The sequence below is a fragment of the Oncorhynchus clarkii genome, chromosome 10, assembly GCF_045791955.1.
Source record: "Oncorhynchus clarkii lewisi isolate Uvic-CL-2024 chromosome 10, UVic_Ocla_1.0, whole genome shotgun sequence".
NCBI classification, from domain to species: domain Eukaryota; kingdom Metazoa; phylum Chordata; class Actinopteri; order Salmoniformes; family Salmonidae; genus Oncorhynchus; species Oncorhynchus clarkii.
Window position 1 is genome coordinate 61,937,730 of NC_092156.1, and position 25,034 is coordinate 61,962,763.

General features: G+C 42.2%; 3 protein-coding genes across 5 annotated transcripts in view; 1 reads left to right on the forward strand and 2 right to left on the reverse strand.

Moving 5' to 3' along the window:
• On the reverse strand, positions 1–24,087 carry LOC139418944 (uncharacterized). 3 transcript variants are annotated; one of them, XM_071168736.1, is made up of 7 exons: positions 23,538–23,900; positions 22,669–22,805; positions 10,135–10,302; positions 2,141–2,305; positions 1,808–1,919; positions 779–1,569; positions 446–695 (listed from the first exon to the last, which is right to left on the reverse strand). In XM_071168736.1, exons 1-7 carry the CDS (start codon positions 23,818–23,820, stop codon positions 528–530), a joined length of 1,824 nt encoding a protein of 607 aa, XP_071024837.1. In that variant the 5' UTR covers positions 23,821–23,900; the 3' UTR covers positions 446–527. The 3 variants fall into 3 exon arrangements, with proteins under 3 accessions (XP_071024836.1, XP_071024837.1, XP_071024835.1); XM_071168735.1 differs by lacking the exons at positions 22,669–22,805; positions 23,538–23,900 and adding exons at positions 10,504–10,634; positions 13,056–13,535 and having other exon boundaries at positions 1–1,569; XM_071168734.1 differs by lacking the exons at positions 446–695; positions 779–1,569; positions 1,808–1,919; positions 2,141–2,305; positions 10,135–10,302 and adding an exon at positions 18,167–21,183 and having other exon boundaries at positions 22,675–22,805; positions 23,538–24,087.
• LOC139418939 (zinc finger protein 282-like) overlaps positions 1–25,034 on the reverse strand; it is a 189,983-nt gene that overhangs the window by 105,641 nt on the left and 59,308 nt on the right. The window lies entirely within an intron of this gene.
• The window catches only part of LOC139418947 (uncharacterized), a 349,701-nt gene that overhangs the window by 75,365 nt on the left and 249,302 nt on the right, over positions 1–25,034 (forward strand). The gene's annotated exons all lie outside the window — the stretch shown is intronic.

Consider the following 25,034-nt stretch of genomic DNA (forward strand, 5'->3'; position numbering starts at 1 on the left):
TAACTTTTACGTACGGTACTTTTATTGCACAAAACGATACAAGTAGATTAACTTTTCTCACTATGGTACCATTGGACCTTTTCTGTAAATCTGGAACCCTTACTTTGATAAAATTAATTTCAGAATACTTTGGAAAAGGTTCAACATTACAAGGCACCATCCTGATCTCACTAGAACACCACCAGTATCAACCTAAAGGGACTAAGTTTGTCATTCTTCATTAGTGAAGCATCTTTACTAGACACTATCACACCATCCAGCACCATATCATCTACTCTGCCTCATCATACTCATTATTTCCTCAGTTCAATCAAATTTCAATCAAATGCATTCATAAAGCCCTTTATACATCAGCAGAAACCCAGACTAAAACCCCAAACAGCAAGCAATGCAGATGTAGAAGTGGCTAGGAACAGTGGCTAGGAAAAACTCAGTCCTCTTCTGGCAGTGCTGGGTGGAGTTTACCTAATCCAGTTCCCTACTAAATTCAAAAGCAACAGAATTAACTACAAACACACTAACTAGTACTATATGTTACTATACTCTATACATGGACCTGTTTTCTGCTGGTGTATCCTGAGGTATCTCCTCTCTGAGAACCTGCAGTGTGTACAGGCGAACGGTCTCTCTACCATGTGGACCTTCAGGTGCATCTTCAGCTGATGCTGGTGGGAAAACCTCTTCTCACACTGGGGCAGCTTCAGGATTTCTCCCCTGTGTGGACACTCTGGTGCCTCTTCAGGTTGAACAAGTGTGAAAAACTGGCCCGGCAAAGGTGGCAATTGAATGGTTTCTCCCCTGTGTGGACCCTCTGGTGCCTCTTCAGGCTGAACGAGTGTGAAAAACTGGCCCAGCACAGGTGGCAGCCGAATGGTTTCTCCCCCGTGTGCATCCTCTGGTGGATCTCCACCTGTTTGGGGAAACTGAAGGCTTTCCCACAGAACGAACACGGGAAACACTTATCTTTGGCGATGCCACCTTTACTGATTCCATCTCTACTACTGTCATTTGTCAATGGGCTTGTGTAGGTATTTAGTGTTGAGGCACTGGCATTATCTGAGGTCTGGTTTAACATTAGGAGATTGTGAGGAGGACGAAGGCCAGGGAGTGTCTGTGTTGTTGCAGGGTCCATGTTCCAGTTGATAGATCCTATAGAAGGCAGGCTGAAGGCAGCACCTGTTAGAGGGTTAACCTGAGGCGCCATCAGTCTCTCTGAATCACAACTATAGGAGCAGGACGGAGCATCGCTAGCCGAGTCTGTGGCTGTTCTCATACAGACACCTCCCTGTCCCCGCAGACCAAATCTACGCCTCGCCCTGGTCTCAGCCAGTCTGTTGTCATGAAGACTAAGTTCAGCTGTTGTTTTGTATTCGACCGTCTGTTTCTGGTTGTGGTTAACAGTGTTGTTCCCCAGCCCAGAATTAAGGACGCTGTTCCATCCATTGACCTCCACTATGTCGCATCTGGTCCTGGCATGCTCAATGATGTTGTCCCCTGGGCTCTTGGCTGCTTTTCCCTGGGTATCCAAGATGGCCGCCCAGTCTCCTCTGTTAGCCTCCAGCCAACCACCTGCAGGAAGAGGTTAGAAAATAGACTTTACAAACATGGCAGAGAAAACTCTACATATGGAGTGTTTTTTAGTCAATTACATGGTCAAGTTCATACATTGTGTTTTTGTTGTATGTAAACATAAGTTGTATTGATTTCATTGTATGAATGAAGAAAATGAAGACAAAATAGTCAGGTGCATCGCTATTCCCATTGAAGATGTAATACTGTATGTAGGCTATATGTATTTCTCCCTTACCTTGCTCCCCCATCTTTAGTCCACTCAGCAGATCAATGCTCTCTTGTCCGTCCTCTATTGTCTCCTCTTTGACTAGTAGCAGATCAGGCTTCCCTTCCTCCATGTCTACTGACTGTAAGAAATACAGAGAGAAGATGTTGGATCAAGACATCTGATATGAGCACCCTGCTATGGAGCATCTTCTGATTGGGCTATGAGTACAATGCATACATATTAGTTGATTTGATACTATACTAATGGTTGGATAATTCAATGGCAGGGTCCCACACTTAAGAAAAAATGAATTAAGACCTGACCTAATACCATTCAGACAGTAGTCCACAGTGGGCTCACCTCAGAGAGACTGTATGTGGTCCTGTGCTGCTCAGCTGGTTCCTCTGTGGGTTCAGGAGGAGGTGTAGTTTGGTTGTCGTCCATGGCCATGTTCCCCTCAGGGTTCCCCAGACCCTCCTCACACCTCTCCTCCTTCATGAGCGGCACCTCTGGACCCTCCTCCTCCTGGAAGAGACAGGTGATACAGATTACAGACATACACTCCCTCAGGTACGTACACACAGATAATAAACACACTTTCAACAGTGTTTACCCATCCACACTACGCTTGAGTCCTATACTGTAGTTACAGAATGACTTAATTGTTGTTAAACTCATCCTGGTGGACATAAATATGATGTGGGTAAATATGAGTCATCATCAGTCAAACCTGACTCAACTATATTGAAGTGCACAGTAGGTGTTTGTTAGTGTGTGGGTACAGTGCAGTGAAGGCTTATGAGGGGAGAACAGCTCGTAATAATGTCTGGAATGGAGTAAATGGAATGGTTCCAAGGACATGGTTTTCATACCATTCCATTCACTCTATTCCATCCATTAAACTCCATTCAAGCCATTATTGTGAGCCGTTCTTCCCTCAGCAGCCTCCACTGTTACGGTTCCTTCTGAAAGTATTCATACACCTTGACTTTTTCCACATTTTGTTATTTTACAGACTAAATTTAAAATGGATTAAAATAGAGATTTTTGGGGTCACTGGCCTACATACAATATGTCAACGTGGAATTATGTTTTTTTAATTTTGAAAAATTAATAAAAAATGAAAAGCTGAAATTTCTTGAGTCAATAAGTTTTCAACCTCTGACTTTAAGACAGTCACATAGTTTAATGGGTGTGATAGGAGAACAGAGGATGGATCAACAACATTGTAGTTACTCCACAATACTAACCTCTTTGACAGAGTGAAAAGAAGGAAGCCTGTACAGAATAAAAATATTACAAAACGTGCATCGTTTGCAACAAGGCAGTAAAATAGTACTAAAATAGTACTTTTTGTCCTGAATACAAAGGGTTATGTTTGGAGCAAATCCAATACAACACATTACTGAGTACCACTCCCCATATTTTCAAGCATAGTGGTGGCTGCATCGTATTATAGGTATGCTTGTAATCATTAAGGACTGGGGCGTTTTTCAGGATAAAAAATAAACATAATGGAGCTAAGCACAGGCAAAATCCTAGAGGAAAACCTGGATCAGTTTGCTTTCCACCAGATACTGGGAGAATTCATCTTTCTGCAGGACAATAACCTAAAACACAAGGACAAATCTACACTGGAGTTGCTTACCAAGAAGACCGCACATTTTCCTGAGTGGCCAAGTTACAATTTTGACTTAAATCTGCTTGAAAATCTATGGCAAGACCTGAAAATGGTTGTCTAGCAATGATCAACAACCAATTTGACAGGGATTTAAGATTATTATTTAAAATAAATTGGCCAAATGTTGCACAGACCAGGTGTGGATAGCTTTTTGAGACTTACTCAAAGATTCACAGATGTAATTGCTACTAAAGGTGATTCTAACCTGTATAGACTCAGATGTTTTATTTTTCATGATTTAAAAAAATATATATTGTATAGTTTTTCTTCCACTTTTTTTGTAGATCATTGACGAATCCATTTTAATCCCACTTCGTAACAAAACGGAAAAAATTGGCCTTATGAAATCCACACGTCTTAAAAAATGTCCATGAACTTGATTAACTGCATTCATTTTCTCATTAAAAGTGTCTTTGGGGAAAAAAAGAAGTTAGTTGAATAGAAGTAGTGAAATAGGCATTTGTGAACATAATATAGCCTACACAATACAAACGCAATATGTAACAGATGATTTATGTCTCAATGCAATATTCTACCTAGGAATATTCAACACTGAAATCTGTTAATTCAACGTTTGATCCAAACATCAGAAGATATCGTGTGGAATGGCTTCTATGTTATAGAGTGGAATGTTTTTTTCTGCTGGTGTATCCTGAGGTAGGTCCTCTCAGAACCTCTTCCTGCAGTGTGTACAGGTAGGGCTGTGGCGGTCATGAAAATGTGTCAGCCGTTAACTGTCACGCAGAGTGACCACCGGTCTCGAGGTTATTGACCATGCATTAATATAAATACGGTTGGCATCTCCGGGTTTCCACGCATACAAGCCGCTGATGCGCGCCTTTGGACCATCTACAATGAATATATGGATTACAAATCTATTTAATATACACCATCACAATAGCTGGTGTTAAGAAACATGATATGAAGAAAATGTATTTCAGAAGAACAGGATTTCATATTGAGTCGGCCTACTGTATATTACCGATCTGGGAGTGCCATGCCAATAGCAGAAAATATATGCTTAATTCCTATGCAATTATTTTATATGACTTTATAGTTACAAGAATAGAAGGGATATTTTTCTCTAACGATTGCCGAGCGAGTGCGCAATGGACCGGCTTTTCTGTGTCGAGTGTAAAAAGGGATCATTTGTAACATGTCCTATATGCTTCATTTCGAGTTATTTGGCAACTTTAGTTGTGAGACAAACCTAATTAGAAATCAAAACAAATGGGCTGCATGATGTAACTATTGATGATTTTAAAAAGTTGCAAAAAAGGCATGCGCTGTTTCTTGCCTAGACTGTACGTACTGCTCATTAGTCTCTCATTCACAAGTGATCATATTCTCTCCCATCAGACTACTCTCAATTTATAAGGTTTTATACTTTATACTTTAGAATAGGCCATTATCAGCTGCATGGGCATGCCATCCGTATGCACTCGACAGTGTCGATGAAACACGAACGCTATAATAGGTGTGTTGTAAAAAGGACCAGCTCCTGACACGCATCATTTATTCATCATGAATAAGATTTATTTGATTTCATTCTTCATTAATGTAACCACAATGTTCAGTTGAAATGGCTCACATTTGCATGCACCAACAGTAGGGACATCTTTATACACACACACAACACACACGAAAGTATTCAACCCCCTTGGGATTTTTCCTATTTGGTTACCTTACACCCTGGAATTAAAATTGGGGGTTTGTATAATTTGATTTACACAGCATGCCTACCACTTTGAAGATGCAACATATTTTTGTTGTCAAATAAACAAGAAATAACACAAAACTGAACTTGAGCGTGCATAACCATTCACCCCCCCAAAAGTCAACACTTTGTCGATTACATCTTCAAGTCTCTTGGGGTATGTCTCTATAAGCTTGGCACATCTAGCCACTGGGATTTTTGCCCATTCTTCAAAGCAAAACTGCACCAGCTCATAAGTCATACCACATATTCTCAATTGGATTGAGGTCTGGACTTATGACTAGGCCATTCCAATACATTTAAATGTTTCCTCTTAAACCACTCGAGTGTTGCTTTAGCAGTATGCTTATGGTCATTGTCCTGCTGGAAGGTGAACCTCTGTCCCAGTCACAAATCTCTGGAAGACTGAAACAGGTTTCCCTCAAGAATTTCCCTGTGTTTAGCACCACCCATAATTTCTTCAATTCTGACCAGTTTCCCAGTCTCTGCCGATGGAAAAACATCCCCACAGCATGATGCGGCCACCACCATGCTTCACTGTAGGGATGGTGTACTCGGGGTGATGAGAGGTGTTGGGTTTGCGCCAGACAGTGTTTTCCTTGATGGCCAAAAAGCTCAATTTTAGTCTCATCTGACCAGTGTACCTTCTTCCATATGTTTGGGGTGTCTCCCACATGCTTTTTGGCCATTTAAGCAATGGCTTTTTTTCTGGCTACTCTTCAATAAAGCCCAGCTCTGTGGAGGTTCCGGGTTAAAGTGGTCCTATGGACAGATACTCCAATCTCTGCTGTGGAGCTTTGCAGCTCCTTCAGGGTTATATTTGTTGCCTCTCTGATTAATGCCCTCCTTGCCTGGTCCGTGAGTTTCAGTGGGCGGCCCTCTCTTGGCAGGTGTGTTGTGGTGCCATATTCTTTCAATTTTTTAAAATAATGAATTCAATGGTGCTCCTTGGGATGTTCAAAGTTTGGGACTTTTTTGCTGATGCTCCAGATACTCAACTAGTCTAAAGGCCAGTTTTATTGCTTATTTAATCAGAACAACAGTTTTCAGCTGTGCTAGCATAATTGTAAAAGGGTTTTCTAATGATCAATTAGCCTTTTAAAATGATAAATGTGGATTAGCTAACACAATGTGCAATTGGTTGCTGATAATGGGCCTCTGTACACCTATGTAGATATTGCATAAAAAACACGCAGATTCCAGCTACAATAGTCATTTACAACGTCTACACTGTATTTCTGATCAATTTGACGTTATTTTAATGGACAAAAAATGTGCTTTTCTTTCAAAAACAAGGACATTTCTAAGTGACCCCAAACTTTGGAACGGTAGTGTGTGTGATATATATATATAGATAGACTGAGGCCCAGTCTCCGAAGGGAGGGGATCATGCTCTGCTTCAGTATGTCACAGTACATGTTGGCATTCATGGTTCCCTCAATGAACTGTAGCTCCCCAGTGCCAGCAGCACTCATGCAGACCCAGACCATGACACTCCCACCACCATGCTTGACTGTAGGCAAGACACATTTGTCTTTGTACTCCTCACTTGGTTGCCGCCACACACGCTTGACACCATCTGAACCAAATAAGTTTATCTTGGTCTCATCAGACCACAGGACATGGTTCCAGTAATCCATGTCCTTAGTCTGCTTGTGTTCAGCAAACTGTTTGCGGGCTTTCTTGTGCATCATCTTTAGAAGAGGCTTCCTTCTGGGACGACAGCCATGCAGACCAATTTGATGCAGTGTACAGCGTATGGTCTGAGCTCTGACAGGCTGACCCCCCCACCCCTTCAACCTCTGCAGCAATGCTGACAGCACTCATATGCCTATTTCCCAAAGACAACCTCTGGATATGATGCTGAGCACGTGCACTCAACTTCTTTGGTCGACCATGGCGAGGCCTGTTCTGAGTGGAACCTGTCCAGTTAAACCGCTGTATGGTCTTGGCCATCGTACTGCAGCTCAGTTTCAGGGTCTTGGCAATCTTCTTATAGCCCAGGCCATCTTTATGTAGAGCAATATTTTTTTTTCTTCAGATCCACAGAGAGTTCTTTGCCATGAGGTGCCATGTTGAACTTCCAGTGATCAGTCAGTATGAGGGAGTGTGAGAGCGATAACACCAAATTTAACACACCTGCTCCCCATTCACACCTGAGACCTTGTAACACTAACGAGTCACATGACACCGGGGAGGGAAATGGCTAATTGGGCCCAATTTGGACATTTTCACTTAGGGGTGGACTCACTTTTGTTGCCAGCAGTTTAGACATTAATGGCTGTGTGTTGAGTTATTTTGAGGGGACAGCAAATTTACACTGTTATACAAGCTGTACAATCACTACTTTACATTGTAGAAAAGTGTCCTTTCTTCAGTGTTGTCACATGAAAAGATATACACAAATATTTACAAAAATGTGAGGGGTGTACTCACTTTAGTGACATACTGTATATGTGGATTTGGGCTAATTCACCATCTGAGGAAGTGGAAACTCAAAATGCATTAGCTAGAAAACTAAATATAATATGCTGGTAGATTAATCAATTACACAGCTAACTAACAGTTCAAGTAGTTAGTTAACAGTTAATGTAATGTCCTGAACACTTTTCAGCATACCCAATGATGTCTATAGGCCTATGCAATTACTCCGCCCCGTATAAGATATATCTCAAAGCTATAGCCTATGAGACACTTCATTTAAAAAAGGTGCTCCAGCTGTCCAAATTGAGAAATAAATATAAAACCTACAGAAAGCTGAGACTCTCCTGCCTCCCGAGTGGCGCAGCGGTCTAAGGCACTGCATCGCAGACTCTGGTTCGATCCCAGACTGTGTCACCGCCGGCCATGACCGGGAGACCCATGAAGCGGCGCACAATTGGCCCAGCGTCGTCCAGGTTAGGGAAGGGTTTGGCCAGTTGGGATGTCCTTGTCCCATCTCGCTCTAGCGACTCCTTGTGGCGAGCCAGACGCCTGCAAGCCAACTTCGGTTGCCAGCTGTACGGTGTTTCCTCCGACACATTGGTGCGGCTGGCTTCCGGGTTAAGCGAACAGTGTGTCAAGAAGCAGTACGGCTTGGCAGGTTGTGTTTCGGAGGACGCATGGCTCTCGACCTTCGCCTCGTTCGAGTCCGTACGGGAGTTGCAGCGATGGGACAAAACTACTAATTAGGTATCACAAAATTGGGGAGAAAAAGTGGCAAAAAGCACAAAGACATCTGAGACCCACTTCTTTCCAACAGTCATAACAATAGGCCTATTTGCATGATTTTCCCACAACTGCAATTTGAAATGTTGCAATCACAATGCATTTCTCTCCCTCCCCTTTCACCCACTTGGAGTGCAGAGAGAGAGAGCGCGGTTTGGAGGATGGATCAGACATTTCAGATTATAACAGAAAGTCTATGTCAATATAAAAATGTGGAACTTGAAACCGAATTACTCTAGTCAAATTCCACGTGAACGTAGAGTCATGGTAACTGGGCTCCTCAAACTGCACTCTGTAAACGGATGGTGCTGATGGGCGTTAGTAGCCTACCAAACTTGCTAACAGCCATCAAGATGCTTATGACCTGGTACTCAACGCTCTATTGTCCCTCAAATCACTCTGCGCAGAGATAGAGAGCATGGTTTGGAGGATGGATGAGACATTTCAGATAATAGCAGCAAGTCTATTTCAATATAAAAATGTGGAACTTGAAAGTCATGGTCAATACACATGTATTTTCAGAATGCAACACACATGTATTCCTGCTATTGCGACCCCTGCAGATTATTCAAATTCAATCATAGTGTTTTTGATGCGATTTTCAAATGCATTAGCATTGATGTCAGAGTGATTTGAGGGACAATAGAGTGTTGAGTACCATGCAATTAGCATATTGATGGCCATTAGCAAGTTTGGTAGGCTACTCACGCCCATCAGCAACACTCATTTACAGAGTGCAGTTTGAGTAGCTCAGTTACCATGACTCAACAGTCACGTGGAATTTGACTACAGTGATGACTTGTGACCACCGGCGCGGCGGTATTACGGTCACCGTAACAGCCCTCCCTACACACAGGGGAACGGCCTCTCTCCTGTGTGGACCTTCAGGTGCATCTTCAGCTGGTGCTGGTGGGAGAACCTCTTTTCACACTGTGGGCAGCTATAGGATTTCTCCCCTGTGTGGACCCTCTGATGCCTCTTCAGGTTGCAAGCCTGGGCAAAGCGCATGTGACACTGGGTACAGCTGAAGGGTTTCTCCCCTGTGTGGACCCTCTGGTGGATCTCCACCTTCTGGGGGCGGCTGAAGCCTTTGTTACAGAACATGCAGAGGAACCGTTTCTCTTTACCTGATGTTGCTCCCCGTCCCTGAGTCTGGGCTCTAGACCTGTCGTTGGAGTTCAATACCTGATCGAAAAGGACTCGGCCGTGTGAATCGGAAGGTACCATCGACGTGGACACTGGGTTGCGATCCCTGAGTGGGTGTAAAGGGGAGTGGGTTGCGACATTTGGATTTGGCTGTAAGCTTTCCCTGTAGTCTAAGAAGTCACTGGTGTTGCCCTGCGAGTGTCCTTCTCCTAAGTGAGTCTCGTCTGCATTCCATGTCAGAGGAGTGTCGCCTTCCACTTTCACTTCATCTACAACTATACCTTCCCCTTTCTTATCAAGGCACCCATCAGAGTATACACTACTACTGTACCGGTTCCAGTCCCCTCTCAATGGATTAGTCTGTGTATCTAAGCCGATAGGCATGTCACCAGGTATCATCTCTGCAGTGTATGAACAGGACGGATCATTGCCAGTCTGTAACGTGTCACCTGAGTCCTGATGGGACAGAACCGTCCTTGGGCTTGTGTTACCGTAAAGTAAATACTCTGAGTTTGGAGCAGGAGGACAGCCCAGTCGGTCCAGCCCCGTTAAAGTCTCTGTATCTGTCTCTGACTTGAGGACGGCGTTCAGCGTTCCACTGACCTCCGTGATGTTTCGTCGGGTAATGGGTGGCGCTGGGGCGATGGTGGGGTCCTCTGTGGCTACAGGGGGCGCTCCAGCCGTTCCAGTATAGTGGCATCTGCTGTGCCGTGGGTCCTCCTCTTCTTGAGACCTCTCCAGCTTGACCTCAGGACCTGCAGCCTCTGCATCCTGACACAAGAAGAGGGGAGATTAGAATTTGGATAACACTCATGTACCGGTAATAATGTTGTTGGGAAGTCTCAGAAGCTACCCTATGGTAGATAAATTAGGATGTACATGTAAGCAAGTGAATAGCTGAGGGGAGCCTTTCTGAAATAAACTGGCCACATTTGATGTACTCTCATTTTGATGTAATACTATTACACTAACCTCTATCATGATAACGTGCTGGGTTGAGGTTCCACCCCCCTCATCAACAGTGATTGGTTGGTCATCTCTACATGTATTGTGTCCCGCTGGCTTCACAAAGCTCCTGTGGCCTCCAGTAAGATGTCCTTCAACTGAGACAGTGATTGGGGGAAAAGAGGTGGTTAGGTTAGGTACCATCAATGCTCAACACCATGTTGTACACTATTGACAGTTTTAACACTGTCTAGAATTGGCAAGGATGTAAGGAAACACTTAGTGTATCAAGAAGTTATTTTATTTGTAATCAGTAGAAAATGTTCCATGCATCACATTGTTTTCAAAAGGTAAATAATAGTAAATGCAGTAAATCAAGAAAATTATAGTGTCTTTGTGCAAGATTTCTAAATAAATCAGGGGAATTATTGCATACAATCCAATTCTGGTTAACCAAATGTGGTTAACACATTTAAAGTCACATATGCGCAGAGGGGAAAGGACGACCTTCTGCAAAATAAACCTCTTGCCTTTCTTTCTTTAAAACAATAATCTTTATTGAAGTTAACATTTTACAATCATAAATATTTCATATGAATACAATTCAAGTTTCACATCAATACATTTTAGTTCATAATTACATAACGTGATTTACAGATTTTATAGTGTCTGTGGTAGTTTTTGGATTCCATCTTATTTCTTCTTTTTAGTTCTGTTTTGATTATTATAATTTTTTTAATTGAACAAAATATTATTTAATAGTGATAATGCATCTTGTCTTCCAAATTTTACTGTTCATAACGTATATTATTGTCCACCATAATTCTTTAGTAGAGTCTTCCATGTGAGTATCGAAGACACCATGAAAGACAGACTTGGGATTTATACATACAGTACAAGTCAAAAGTTTGGACACACCTACTTATTCAAGGGTTTTTCTTTATTTTTACTATTTTCTACATTGTAGAATAATAGTGAAGACATCAAAACTATGAAATAACACATATGGAATCATGTAGTAACCAAAACAAGTGTTAAACAAAACCAAATATATTTGGATTCTTCAAAGTAGCCACCCTTTGCCTTGATGACAGCTTTGTATACTCTTGGCATTCTCTCAACCAGCTTCATGAGGAATGCTTTTCCAACAGTCTTGAAGGAGTTCCCACATATGCTGAGCATTTGTTGGCTGCTTTTCCTTCACTCCGCGGTCCAACTCATTCCAAACTAACTCAATTGGGTTGAGGTTGGATGATTGTGGAGTTCAGGTCATCTGATGCAGCACTACATCACTCTCCTTCTTGATCAAATAGCCCTTACACAGCCTGGAGGTGTGTGTTGGGTCATTGTCCTGTTGAAAAACAAATGATAGTCCCACTAAGCACAAACCAGATGGGATGGTGTATCACTGCAGAATGCTGTGGTAGCCATGCTGGTTAAGTGTGCCTTAAATTCTAAATAAATCACTGACAGTGTCACCAGCAAAGCACCAGCATATCATCACACCACCTCCTCCTCCATGCTTCATGGTGGGAACCACACATGCGGAGATAATCCGTTCACCTACTCTGCGTCTCAAAGACACGGTGGTTGGAACCAATCATCTCAAATTTAGACATCAGACCAAAGGACAGATTTTCACGGGTCTAATGTCCATTGCTTGTGTTTCTTGGCCCAAGAAAGTATCTTATTATTATTGGTGTCCTTTAGTAGTGGTTTCTTTGTAGAAATTCAACAAAGGCCTGATTCACACAGTTCTCCTCTGAACAGTTGATGTTGAGATGTGTCTGTTACTTGAACTCTGTTAAGCATTTATTTGGGCTGCAATCTGAGGTGCAGTTAACTATAATGAACGTATCCTCTGCAGCAGAGGTAACTGGGTCTTCCCTTCCTGTTGCGGTCCTCATGAGAGGCAGTTTCATCATAGCACTTGATGGATTTTGCAACTGCACTTGAACAAATGTTCAAAGTTCTTGAAAGTTCTTACTTATTTGAGCTGTTCTTGCCATAATATGGACTTGGTATTTTACCAAATAGGGCTATCTTCTGTATAACACCCCTACCTTGTCACAACACAACTGGTTGGCTCAAACGTATTAAGGAAAGAAATTCCACAAATTAACAAGGCACATCTGTTAATTGAAATGTATTCCAGGTGACTACCTCATGAGGCTGGTTGAGAGAATGCCAAGAGTGTGCAAAGCTGTCATCAAGGCAAAAGGGGGCTACTTTGAAGAATATCAAATATATTTCGATTTGTTTAACAGTGTTATTTCATAGTTTTGATGTCTTCACCGTTATTCTACAATGTAGAAAATATTGCAAATAAATAAAAACCCTTGAATGAGTAGGTGTCCAAACTTGACAGGTACTGTACATTTTCTGACAACTGTGCAACGAGTATATATTTTTTTAAACATCCTTGTTTCTGCAGCAGGGTTCAGGTTGCGGTAAGTTTCAAAATGTGTATTTAAATGTATGACATTGACTGAGATACCAGATCCTTGGGTTCCGTAATCGTATTAAAATCCCCACATATAATTACGGAATTTACCACACATAAATAGCCCCTTATGTACCTCTTGCGGTTCCTCTGTATCTGTCGAGGATCTTGACACTTCTGGGACGACTGGCGAGGACGCGCTCTCGCATTGTCTTGTCAGCGCGGTCCCGTGGCACCTTCAGTTCCAGTAGCTGTAGTTTCCTCTGCAATGCCCTGTTTTCTTTTTGTCTTTGAGTTATTTCCAAACGAAACACCGCGTAGTCGTCGTCTACGAGCTTACAGATCTCTGCCACGGCTGCATTCGCTAGCACCTCCATAATGGAGGCTATTTGAGTGTGAAAAACCATACAGTCAGCCATTGTTAGAGGCTAGCTACCTAGCGTTACCTAGATAACATCAACCTAACCTTTCTCCAACGCAAATAAAATAGTACCTGGGGTAAGTATGTGATGCTATGCAGGGTTTTAATAAACGTCTAAATAACAATAATAAAAACGATAACGTAAAAATTGTTCTTGGTTACTGTTCACTTCCGTTTAAATGGTCTTCTTCATGTGGTTTTCCGGCCGACTAGACGCTTTGTTGCGTTTTGCTGCCTTTCACAGGTCAGAGATTGAATTGCACATTTTGTTCACGAAAAAAGGGCACCACCATCTAACCCTACATATTTCCCACCATAGGCCGTCGGCCTGGGAGGCTGGAACCCCTTCTCTCAAAACCCTGTGTAGTTCTTTTGCACTCAAATCTGACACCCACAAACTTTTCTGCTGCTGCTACCAAACATATCTTCTGGGATTTCTTCTACATCTGTGCGGTACAATTAATGACCATAGCAATAAATGATAATAAACCAAACTTACTAAAGTACAAACTGTCCTGGTCACTGTTCTGGCCTACGAGTCACAGGGATCCTCTCAGGCTCCCTCACCCGGCCTCACTCTTTTCCCATCAACATCTCCTTTCCTCACTGCCTCAGCATGAGACACATTCTGCACTGTAACCCTGGCAACCTCAAATTTTTTCACTTGCACATTTCTGACCCAGTTGCTCTCTCGTCAAACAGCAGACGTTTGTGGCGCTACTGCTGGTGCTTCTGCTCCATCTGATCCCTCTTCTTTCTGTTGCCCTGGTGCCTGAGCCAGCTGACTGCTGGGGCTGTCCCTCACTTATTCTTTGAAGAGCCTAATCAATCGCTCTGGCATCACTGAAGGCTAACTTCTTAAACCTGGGGTCAAGTGCAATGGTTTCTGATAGCACATGATTCCATTCTGTGGAACTTTCAGTCCATTGATGAACATAGTGTGTCCATCCACTCTGTCACATATCCTGTGGTTACATTTGCTTCTCTCTGGCAGCTGGATGTGATTCGCTGCAGACCCTTACACAGGAGTATCATTTTTGAGGCTGTCACATAGCTGAAAAGAGAGAACACTAACTTATAGGTTCAGGTTCATGTTTTGTCTGCTGATACTACATTCTCATCTACTGCTCATAAACATATATAATACTGGATTAAAAATGATGTAGTAATAACTGCTTACTGTACCTCACTCCACTGATCTCCACAGTGCCCTGCTCAAAGGGTTCCAGGACTCTGCACACCTCCTCCACCACCTCCCATTATTCCTCTTGGGTCAGAGCATCAACAGGTGCATTGACAATGGCCAGGGTAGAGATGATGGCATCATTTGACTCAAGAAACCGCTTCAACATATAAAATGTTGAATTCCACCTTGTAGTGCAGTCTTGTTTAGGCCTCAGCTCAGGCATCCCCATCTGGTGTTGTGTAGACTTTAGTTTTTCAGCACCTACTGTGCTCCTGCGGAAGAATTCCACAGCTGCTTTCACTTTGTCCACAGTGGGCTTCATCACCTTCAGAGCTTCTCTTACAATCAGGTTGATTGTGTGGGCAAGACATGGATGATGGGTCCATTTAAAAATGTTCATGGCTTCGGTTATGTTAGCTGCATTGTCGCTAACACACTTTTCCATCTACTTGCCATTCTCTGGCCACTCTCAACAAGTTCTCTGAGGTGTGTCTGTCACTGAATTCAAAGCAATCCAGAAGACAGCTAGACATCGAAAAATCTTCAATGAAGTGACATGTAACTGACATGTAAGAAGTGGTTACCCAGTCAGTGGTAAGGCAAACTGCAGTAGCTTTTTGGACTCTTTCCCGCACTGAAGCCTGTGTCCTCTCGTACAGTTGTGGAATAAGTGATCTTGAAAGGGTTTTCCTGCTTGGAATTGTGTACATTTGATTTAGACTATTGCTATAATTTCTAAAACCTCTGTCCTCCACGATCGAAAATGGCTGGAAATCGGTGGCAATCATTTTAGCCAATGCAATATCAATTTCGCCTCGTTTTGTTACAAACATAGACTTTGGCATAAACTGGTCCATTGAAGACTGTGTTGCTGTGGGTTGCGGAGTAGGCCTACTTGACTGAGTGAATACACCTCCATGTGCTGGCTCCTCCACTATCACTAGCAGGCCAGCTAGTTTCTCAAAGATACAGCTAGCTTCACCGTTGGGTGCATAGTTCACATATGCCGGTGTAGGTTGTGCGTAGAACCGGCTTTATATGAGATTTTGTTTTGGCAAATTCTACACTGTGCTCTAACATTATCTACATTATTAAAATGCATCCAAATGCTACTGTGCTTCCGACTCATTTTCCAGCTGTTGTTTTCACAGCTGTCCTTCCTCTCTCTCCTCGGCTGCTAAGTGTGTGACTGAGTGAGTTGGTTCAGCCCTCCCTCATGCATCTTTGGTTCATTGGTTGACACTGCGTGTCTGATTGACAGGTTCAACAGGTGAGGCTGTTAGTCTAAGCAGACAGTCAGAACGAATGTGTGTGCGCGCTTGAACATTTAGGCCTATATAATTCTATTTATTTTTTCGTTCTTTGAATTATTTCATTCTATTAATTTACATATTTTGATTATTCATATCTTAATTTTTTTATAAATAGATTTGGCTCTTCTGATATGCGAGCCGGCTCCCAACGTTCACCTACAAGAACCGGCTCTTAGAGCCGACTCGTTCGCAAACGACCCATCATTACTGGTTAGAGCATTGGGCCAATAACCGAAAGATTGCAGATCGAAACCCTTAGCTGACAAGGTAAAAATCTGTTGTTCTGCCCCTGAACAAGGCAGTTAACCCACTGTTCCTAGGCCATCATTGTAAATAATAATTTGTTCCTAACTGTCTTGTCTAGTTAAATTTTAAAAATGAGGCCAGGGGTGTCAAACTCATTCCATGAAGGGCCTAGTGTCTGCTGGTTTTAGTTTTTTTCCTTTCAATTAAGACCTAGAAAATCAGGTGAGAGGTGTTCCTTACTAATTTGTGACCTTAATGTATCAATCAAGTACAAGGGAGGAGCGAAAACTCGCAGGCACTCGACCCTCGAGTTTAAGGGGTCAAGCCTCAGGGGTCAAATAGCTGTCATGTTCCGTAGCCATTGCTTTTCAGGTGACAAACAGCGCTAATGCGGTTGACTCGTAAACGGCAGTGTTCATTAAATGCGGGTTCGAAAACCCCTCGCTTCAAGCATTTTTGTTAAGGGAAATTCTGTTCACTGCTGGTCCACACATGACGAAGTGGATTATTATAATAATGTATATATAACATTGTAGATGTAAGTGCAAGCCTCCACGGCTAACGTAATATGATACAGAATATACTAGAGTAGCGTTGATTGTTTATGTAGCTGTGCCAGTAGCCTGTGTCGGTCTGCATGTTTACATTGAATTCATGGTTTTCATATGAGACGGGTTCCAGGAGTGATACATTTTTATTTCCGGACGACTATAGCCAATCGACAATGGAAGTGTACCATACAAAGTCCCATATGCATTAATAGGTTATAGCATAAGGAGGACACTATCTAATGTGAATTAATGTAGGTTATAGTGGGGGCCTCCCGGGTGGCGCAGTGGTTAAGGGCGCTGTACTGCAGCGCCAGCTGTGCCATCAGAGTCCCTGGGTTCTGGGAACCCATGCCAAATATTTTCAGCCTCCTGAGGTGAGAAAGGTGTTGTCGTGCCCTCTTCACGACTGTCTTGGTAGTTCTTGAAACTTTCGACCCGCTCAGAGTTAGATGACTGTCAAATAAAAACAATTCCCCATAATAAATATCTTCCTCCATTAAGATTGTAGATTTGGAATATTTTACACACGTTAGGCTTAGCGTGGGTTCGAGTCCGGACTTCCGATAAACGTATTTAAAATAAACTGCAATACTGCCATCTGTAGGATGACCTGTAATCCTACTCTAGTACATATGTGACAAAGTAGATGATTTGGTGTACAAGTCAATATAATATAGCCTATGCAATATGATTATTAGGTCATAGCAGTGTTTGTCTGCAAGGCTGAAGAAAGAGGTAGCTCCTTAATAAATTAATTCTTAATCTTCATTTTCAAACTGTTGGCTGTAGGCTACATCCTTTCAACACACTAACACAAATATAATACTACATTTCAAAGGGGGGGGGGAACTAACGTGAGATTCGAACCCTTGCCACAATCTGTGACAATTATCTGGATCTAGGCACTCAACACAGAAAGCAATTTGGCCAATCAGTTAGATACAGGTGATGTAGTTGCTCTGATTATCAGTACATGCTGTTATACTTCTGTTAAGGACTATTCCATGAACACATGTTGGAACACGTCCAACTACATTGACCATTTTTATTTGGCTGATCATTTGTTACAGGAAATAATCCCAGCCATCTGGTGAGGTTATTATAGGGCTAAATCTGTAAACTCATGTAGTGGCAACAGCTAACATGTAGGCTTTGATCACATGCCACTACGTCAAGGATTTTAATTTGCTGATACTTAAACTTTACCTTGAACTTTTTCTAATGTTTGCAAGTATGGCCCCAGTGTGTTTACCCATCCCCAATATGTTTGCATCATAAACTGTAGATACAAGGTGACTTCATTGTTGTTAAACTCATCATGGACATAAATATGATGTGGGTAAAAATAGTCAAGTCATCATAAAACAAACCTGACAAAACTATTTTGATGTGTACAGTAGGTGTTAGTGTGTGGGTATGTGTAGGTATATTTAGTAAGTGTATAATGGTTATAAAGCGCTGTCTGGTGTATGCAGAATATGGTGAGATCAGATGTGATGTATACTTAAGAGATTCTCAATGAAAGTCTTAGAATGAAAAGTCACATTGTGTTTATTAAACAAGTTTTAAATAAATCATATGAAAACCACACATACACATGAACTGCATTCATTTTCTAATTGAAAGCGTCTTGGGGACAAACAAAGTAGTTGAAGTAAAGTAATGAAACAGGCATTTGCGAACATCATATAGCCTACACAGTACAAATACAATATATGACAGACTTTTTAGGCTTAAGTGGCTTATACATAGTGTACAAAACTTTAGGAACACCTGCTCTGTCTATGGCATAGACTGACCAGGTGAAAGTTATGGTCCCTTATTGATGTCACCCGGGGAAATGTTAGCTAAATTGAGGTGAGTGCTGCTCATGATCATGTTGTATAGTTGGCTCATTTGTTAGAACATTGTGTCAGCATGTAATATAGGCCAATGCAGTTTAACAAGTGGATTATTTTGCCCTTCACTCGCAGTTGCTTAGTAGCCTACGCCTAATCCCGACTTCACGGATTTGTCTCAGGCTATTTGGTTAATTGGTTTCTGGCTGAGCAAATCAGAAACATATTGAATGCTATAATGTAGCAAGCGTAGACCTACTATTTTGCTCGATCGCGTAAAGGCAACTCCAAAAGCCTGCGGAGATTGTGAAATATGAACTCAACTCTTATTTTCTGCTCCCTAACAAAGTGGAGTGAGGGTAGGAAATAGATGAAATGTGGATCAAAAAAGGATCAAAAAAGCACGTGCTTCTATTTCAGAATACCACTTTTTTATATGACAGTGGTTGTGTTGGAAAAATATTATTTGTATTTTATTTATTTATTCTTACTATAAAATACAAGCGTGTTGACTGAATGGGGTAGGTGTGTGTCGTGGGTTTAATGAACAAAATAATGAACTATTGACTTAATTCATTTGTATGTAACATCATTAAACTCTATGCTAGGCCTATTCTATCCCATTGAAAATACATTATTAGTCTTATGTTTCTTGACAAAAAAAATAAAGTATATATTTTTGAAAGTGTATATTCAATGGATTTATTCAAATAAACGCCCACCAGCATCTGCACACCACTACTGCCACTCGTCACCTGCATTCTGGCATGCGCATAGGAGGTATAAAAGGCGTATGCTGGCAAGAATGTGGTAAAAATGGGCACGTAAAGACATAACATGCATTTTTCCAGCAGCAAATTATGATCGATAATTTTAAAAGCTGCACTGAAGTCTAACAAAACATCTCCCATAAGCTTCTTATTATCAATTTCTTCCAGCCAATCATCATTGTGTATGTCCCGTACATGTTGAGTGCTCTTCCCTATAAGCAGGCTGAAAGTCAGTTGTTAATATGTTTATTGTGAAATAGCATTGTATCTGGTAAAACACAATTTTTCTTTCAAGAAGTTTACTAAGGGTTGGTAGCAGGTTGATTGGTTGGCTGTTTGAGTTTGTAAAGAGTGCTTTGATATTCTTGGGTAGCGGAATGACTTTTGCTTCCCTCCAGGCCTGAGTGGCTTCTAGGCTGTAGGCTTATACTGAAGAGATAGCAAATAGGAGTGGCAATATAGGCCGCTACCATCCTCACAAATTTTTCATTCAAGTTGACAGATTAAATATTCAAAACAGGAATATTCAACACTGAAATGTGTTACTTTCGCTACTCCAAATGCATCTGTGGATCTTTTCTGCTGACAACAACGCAGGGTTTGATCTAAACGTTATACGCTATAACATGGAATGGTTTCTAGTTTATAGAGTGGAATGGTTTTTCTGCTGGTGTATCCTGAGGTATCTCCTCTCTGAGAACCTCTTCCCGCAGTGCGGACAGGCAAACGGCCTTTCTCCTGTGTGGACCTTCAGGTGCCTCTTCAGGCTGCCAGCCTGGGTGAAGCGCATGTCACACTGGGGGCAGCTGAAGGGTTTCTCCCCTGTATGGACCCTCTGATGCCTCTTCAGGTCACTAGACTGGGTGAAGCGCATTAGACACTGGGTACAGCTGAAGGGTTTCACCCCTCTGTGGACCCTCTGGTGCCTCTTCAGGTCACTAGATTGGCTGAAGCGCATGTGACACTGGGTACAGCTGAAGGGTTTAACCCCTCTGTGGACCCTCTGGTGGATCTCCACACTCTGAGGGCTGCTGAAGCCTTTGTTACAGAACATGCAGAGGAACCGTTTCTCTTTACTATTGCCTGTTGTTTCTCCCCCTCCCTGAGCCTGGGCTCTAGCACTGTCGTTTGAGTGCAATACCTGATCGAAAAGGATGCAGCTGTGTGAATCGGAAGGCCCCATCGACGTGGACACTGGGTCACGGTCCCCGAACGCATATGAAGGCGAGTGGGTTGCGACATTTGGATTTTTCTCTAAACTTTCCCTGTAATCTAAGAAATATCTTCCCTGTGAGTGTCCGTCTCCTAAGTGACTATCTGCATTCCATGTGGGAGAAATGTCGCCCTCCACTTTCACAGTCACTTCCTCTACAACTAGACCCTCCACTTTCTTATCTTGGCACCCTTCAGAGTATATACTACTACTGTACTGGTTCCAGTCTCCTCTAGACAGATCAGTCTGTGTCTCTAAACCCAAGGGCATGTTGCCAGGGTCCATCTCTGTAGCGTAAGAACAAGACGGATCATCATCGCCAGTGTGTAACGCATCACCATCACCATCCTCGCGGGAATGAACCTTCCTCTCGTTCTGGTGAAATACCGGTACATAGTCTGAGCCGGGAGCAGGAGGACTGCCCAGTTTCCACAGCCCAAGTCTCTTTGGGTCTGATCTGTGGTCAGATCCTGTGTGTAAAAGCCTGTGTGTTACAGTTAAAGTCTTGGTATCTGTCTCGGAATTGAGGACGGAGTTCAGCGTTCCACTGACCTCCATGATGCTGCGTCGAGTCCTGGGCTGTGCTGGGGCGTTGGTGGGGTCCTCTGTGGCTACAGCCACTCCAGTCTGGATGTCTCTGCTGTGCTGTTGGTCCTCCTCACCTTCAGTCTTCTCCTGCTTGACCAGAGACGATCCTTCAGGACCTGCAGCCTCTGTATCTACAGACTGACACAAGAGAGGTTATTATTGGTACATGAATTGAATTGGATACATTAAGAGTATGTTTACATGCATAGTAAAAATTCTATATTAAACTGATTATGGCAGTAGGCAGATTATGCAATAGTTATGTAAACACCTTACACCGATTTAAGATGGGCAGAGTAAGGTCAAAATCAAAGTAAGCATACACAGATTGGGTGTTACAATCTGACCACCCTTCAACAAAGTTATTTCCCCCTGGCCTGTCAGCCTATTCACATGCGAAGATGATGGGTGATTGTTGATGGCTGACAGGCAGTACAATGAACTGAAATCAATCTAATTTTCCAACAAAAATAACAGCTAATGAACGTGCAAAACAATTAAAAAATGTTTTTAGAAAATAGAGAAAGTCAACAACCAACAGTAACTTCGAATCAGCAAAGCATAAGAGAATGTCACAACAGTTCCCACAGCAGCGGCAGACCACAATGACTGAAGTGGTAGCAGGGAAGACTGTGGTAAGTGTTGAAAGAATCAAGGTGAGTGGCGTTTCACGCAAACTTTTACTCCGCTAACCTTGGCTTTAGTAGGGTGGTCGGCACTCTGCTCTCCACCAGTCTGTCTATGGAGAGCGCTGCGCAAAGAGCTGAGTGCTATTTGTCAGCTTTGCCGTTTTAAACTCTGTAAAACTTAATACGGATCACGAAAGAACAATCTTTCTGGATTCAAAAAATAAATAATTGTACATATCAACCACGTTATCTGTTCTTTATCTACCATACAACCCTTTCAGAAAAGAAAATCACAATCAATTATTTTGAAGACAATTTATTAGAAAGAATTATCGATCCTCAAATTGAAAGCGATTGATCAGCTTTGAATCAATTTGGGGTTTTTTGAGAGAGAGATGGAATGGGAGGTGCATCTCGTGTTGACAGCAAGCCCCAAGCCTGATGGAGAGAAGGGGTGTGTGTGTAAGTGGATTATGACATAGCTGTTTGTTGAGGAAAATAAACAAAATTGAGCACTTTAGGTGTTTCTAATTGTTTTTGTATTATGTATTCTGCTTAAAATTGTCCTAAAACTGAGCACATGTCTTTATATGAAATTTCAGAAATGCTGCCGCCATTTTTGGCAACAGAAATTACAATAAAATGTTGCGAAATCCTGTTGGCACTCTGATAAATGTACAAAATCGCCAATCAAAATAAATGTTCTATCATGTTGTTTTTTGGGAAAGATATTTGATTCTGAATTGGGACATGTAAAGTTTGTATGTGAAAACTACTTCGAAGATGCATACATTCAGTTGATAAAAAAAACCACCAACGCAAATAATCGCATTACTGTGTGCATGTAACCATACTTAATGTTGTAGGAGTCTCACAAGCTCCCCTATGGCAAATAAATTTGAATGTACATGTAAGCAAGTGAATAGCTGAGGGGAGCCTTTCTAAAATAAAAAGGGCCACATTTGATTGACAAATAATACATTTTATGCATTACACTAACCTCTATCACAATAACGTGCTGGGTTGAGGTTCCACTCCCCTCATCAACAGTGATTGGTTGTTCATCTTTCCATGTATTGTGTCCCGCTGGCTTCAGAAAGCTCCTATGGCCTCCAGTGAGATGTCCATCACCTGAGTGTGTGATTGGGGGAAAATAAGTGGTTAGGTTACACTAATTTGGTGGGAATGTTTTTTTTTTGGGGGGGGGGGGGGTTAATATTTTTGTGTTTTACATTTTGATTTCAGGGGCGCTTGCAGTACCCCTAATTCCCGTGGCTATGTTAACACTGTCTACAATTTGGTCACCCGAGTGGCGCAGCGGTCTAAGGCACTGCATCTCAGTGCAAGAGGTGTCACTACAGTCCATGGTTCACATCCGGCCGTGATTGGGAGTCCCATAGGGCAGTGGCCCAGCGTTGTCCAGGTTTGGCCGTCATTGTAAGAATTTGTTCTTAACTGACTTGCATAGTTAATTAAAGGTTACATGCTTTTTTAAAGGATGTAAGGTAACAATTCTCATAACTTATTGATATACTATTTATTGATTGATGTATTATGTTCCATGTATCACATTGTTTTCGTTGAGTAAATAATAGGAAATGCAGCAAATCAAGAATCCGGATAGAATATGATATTGTGTCTTTGCGTAAGATAGCGAAGTAATCATACTATCCAAAAACGGACTAAGACCCAATTCTGGGTAACACACCTGAACACATGTGCAGAGGGGAACGGGGCGACATAAAATGAGCTATTTTCAAGCACTTTGCTACACCTGCAATAACATCTAAATATGTATGTGACCAATACAATTTTATATTAACGGCGACTTGCCGCGCAGCCTTGGCCTTCTGCAAAATGTACCTCTTGCCATTCCTCTGTATCCGTCAAGCATCTTGACACTACTGGGACGACTGGCGAGGACGCGCTCTCGTATTGTCCTCTCTGCACGCTCCCGTGCCACCTTCAGTTCCTGTAGCTGTAGTTTCCTCCGCAATCCCCTGTTTTCTTTCTGGCTTTGAGTTATTTCTAAACGAAACACTGCATAGTCGTCGTCTACGAGTTTACAGATCTCTGCCACTGCTGCATTCGCTAGCACCTCCATGATGGAGGCTATTTGAGTGTGAAAACCCACACAGTTAGCCATTGTTAGATGTATCTAGGTAACGCTAGCTCTTTGGGGGGGGGGGGGGGGTGTAACGCTAGTTAGCTGCTATCAACCATCTCCCGTCTCCAATACGAATTAAATACTACCTGGTGTAAGTACGTGATGCTGTGCCGTTAAATGAGTCATATGATTCAGTTCCTTGGTGTTAATAAATGTCTAAACAATAAAAACGATTACGTGGAAACTGTTCTCGGTACCGCTGTGAAACGGTTGTGACTAGATGGAGTACAGCTACGGACGAGATGTACCATTGGACTACCGCGAGAGTTTGGACTGATGACGAATCGGAGTCGGATATCGCTTAGATTTGTAGTCCTAAAACCTACCCCTAGCTCGATTGTCCATTGTTTGTAATCTATGTATGCTTGTGTTCCCTCATGTGCTTTATGTATTGATTTGTTGTTAATTTAAAAAAATGTGTAGTCCTAAAACCCGAAAATAAGCTACCTCTGGTTCTTTCAGCCGTCTCTATGGAAAAACTGAATGGGGAAAGGATAGGGGCCGAAAATAAGGTCTGCGGAAATTAACTACAATGTATCAGCGCACAGATACAATATAACCAAGCCAATTTGTCCTGCCAAATGCCAATACAGCCTAAATGTGGTATTTTCAAATAAACTCCATATTGACCACCCGTTATCTGCACATTGCTCTCCTGCCTCTAGCTGCTATTGCCATAGCAAAAGTGATGTCCGACCACTGACGTATAAGAAGAAGCCGATTTATCAGGCTTCAAAACGTACATCCAAACTCTCGCAGTAGTTCAATGGTAAATATCGTCCTTAGCTGTACCTCGTGTAGTAACAACCCTATGAATGGTTGGTATCTAGATGAGATCCAGTTTTTGTCAAATGAAGATCAAAATATATTTTTTGTTCATTTTAGCTAACCCCAACCCTTTTCCTAACCTGCTTCGTAAATTCTCCTAACCTGCTTCGTAAATTCTCCTAACCTGCTGCGTGAGTTCTCCTAACCAGCTGCGAAAAGTCAAATCGGACTTTAATTTGACAAAAGCTGGATCCCTTCTAGCCCTGAACATGAAACAGGCAAGAATATCTAAGTATCCTTCTTCTATGGTATTGTGGTCGTCGGCAAACAATCGTTTGAGGTGCATGCCGCCACCTACTGTATGGGTAGTAAACTATATATTTTTTTGCAGGAATATCGTAGGAAAGGGGGAAAAATCTAAAATC

Bases quoted from the DNA above. Each gene is read 5' to 3' on its own strand.
- LOC139418944 (XM_071168736.1), bottom strand. From the start codon at position 23,820: ATGGCTAACTGTGTGGGTTTTCACACTCAAATAGCCTCCATCATGGAG. The intron at 1,920-2,140 runs GTGAGCCCACTG...TATTTCTTACAG, and splicing joins CCACATACAGTCTCTCTGAG to TCAGTAGACATGGAGGAAGG. The intron at 1,570-1,807 runs GTAAGGGAGAAA...CTCTTCCTGCAG, and splicing joins ACTAAAGATGGGGGAGCAAG to GTGGTTGGCTGGAGGCTAAC.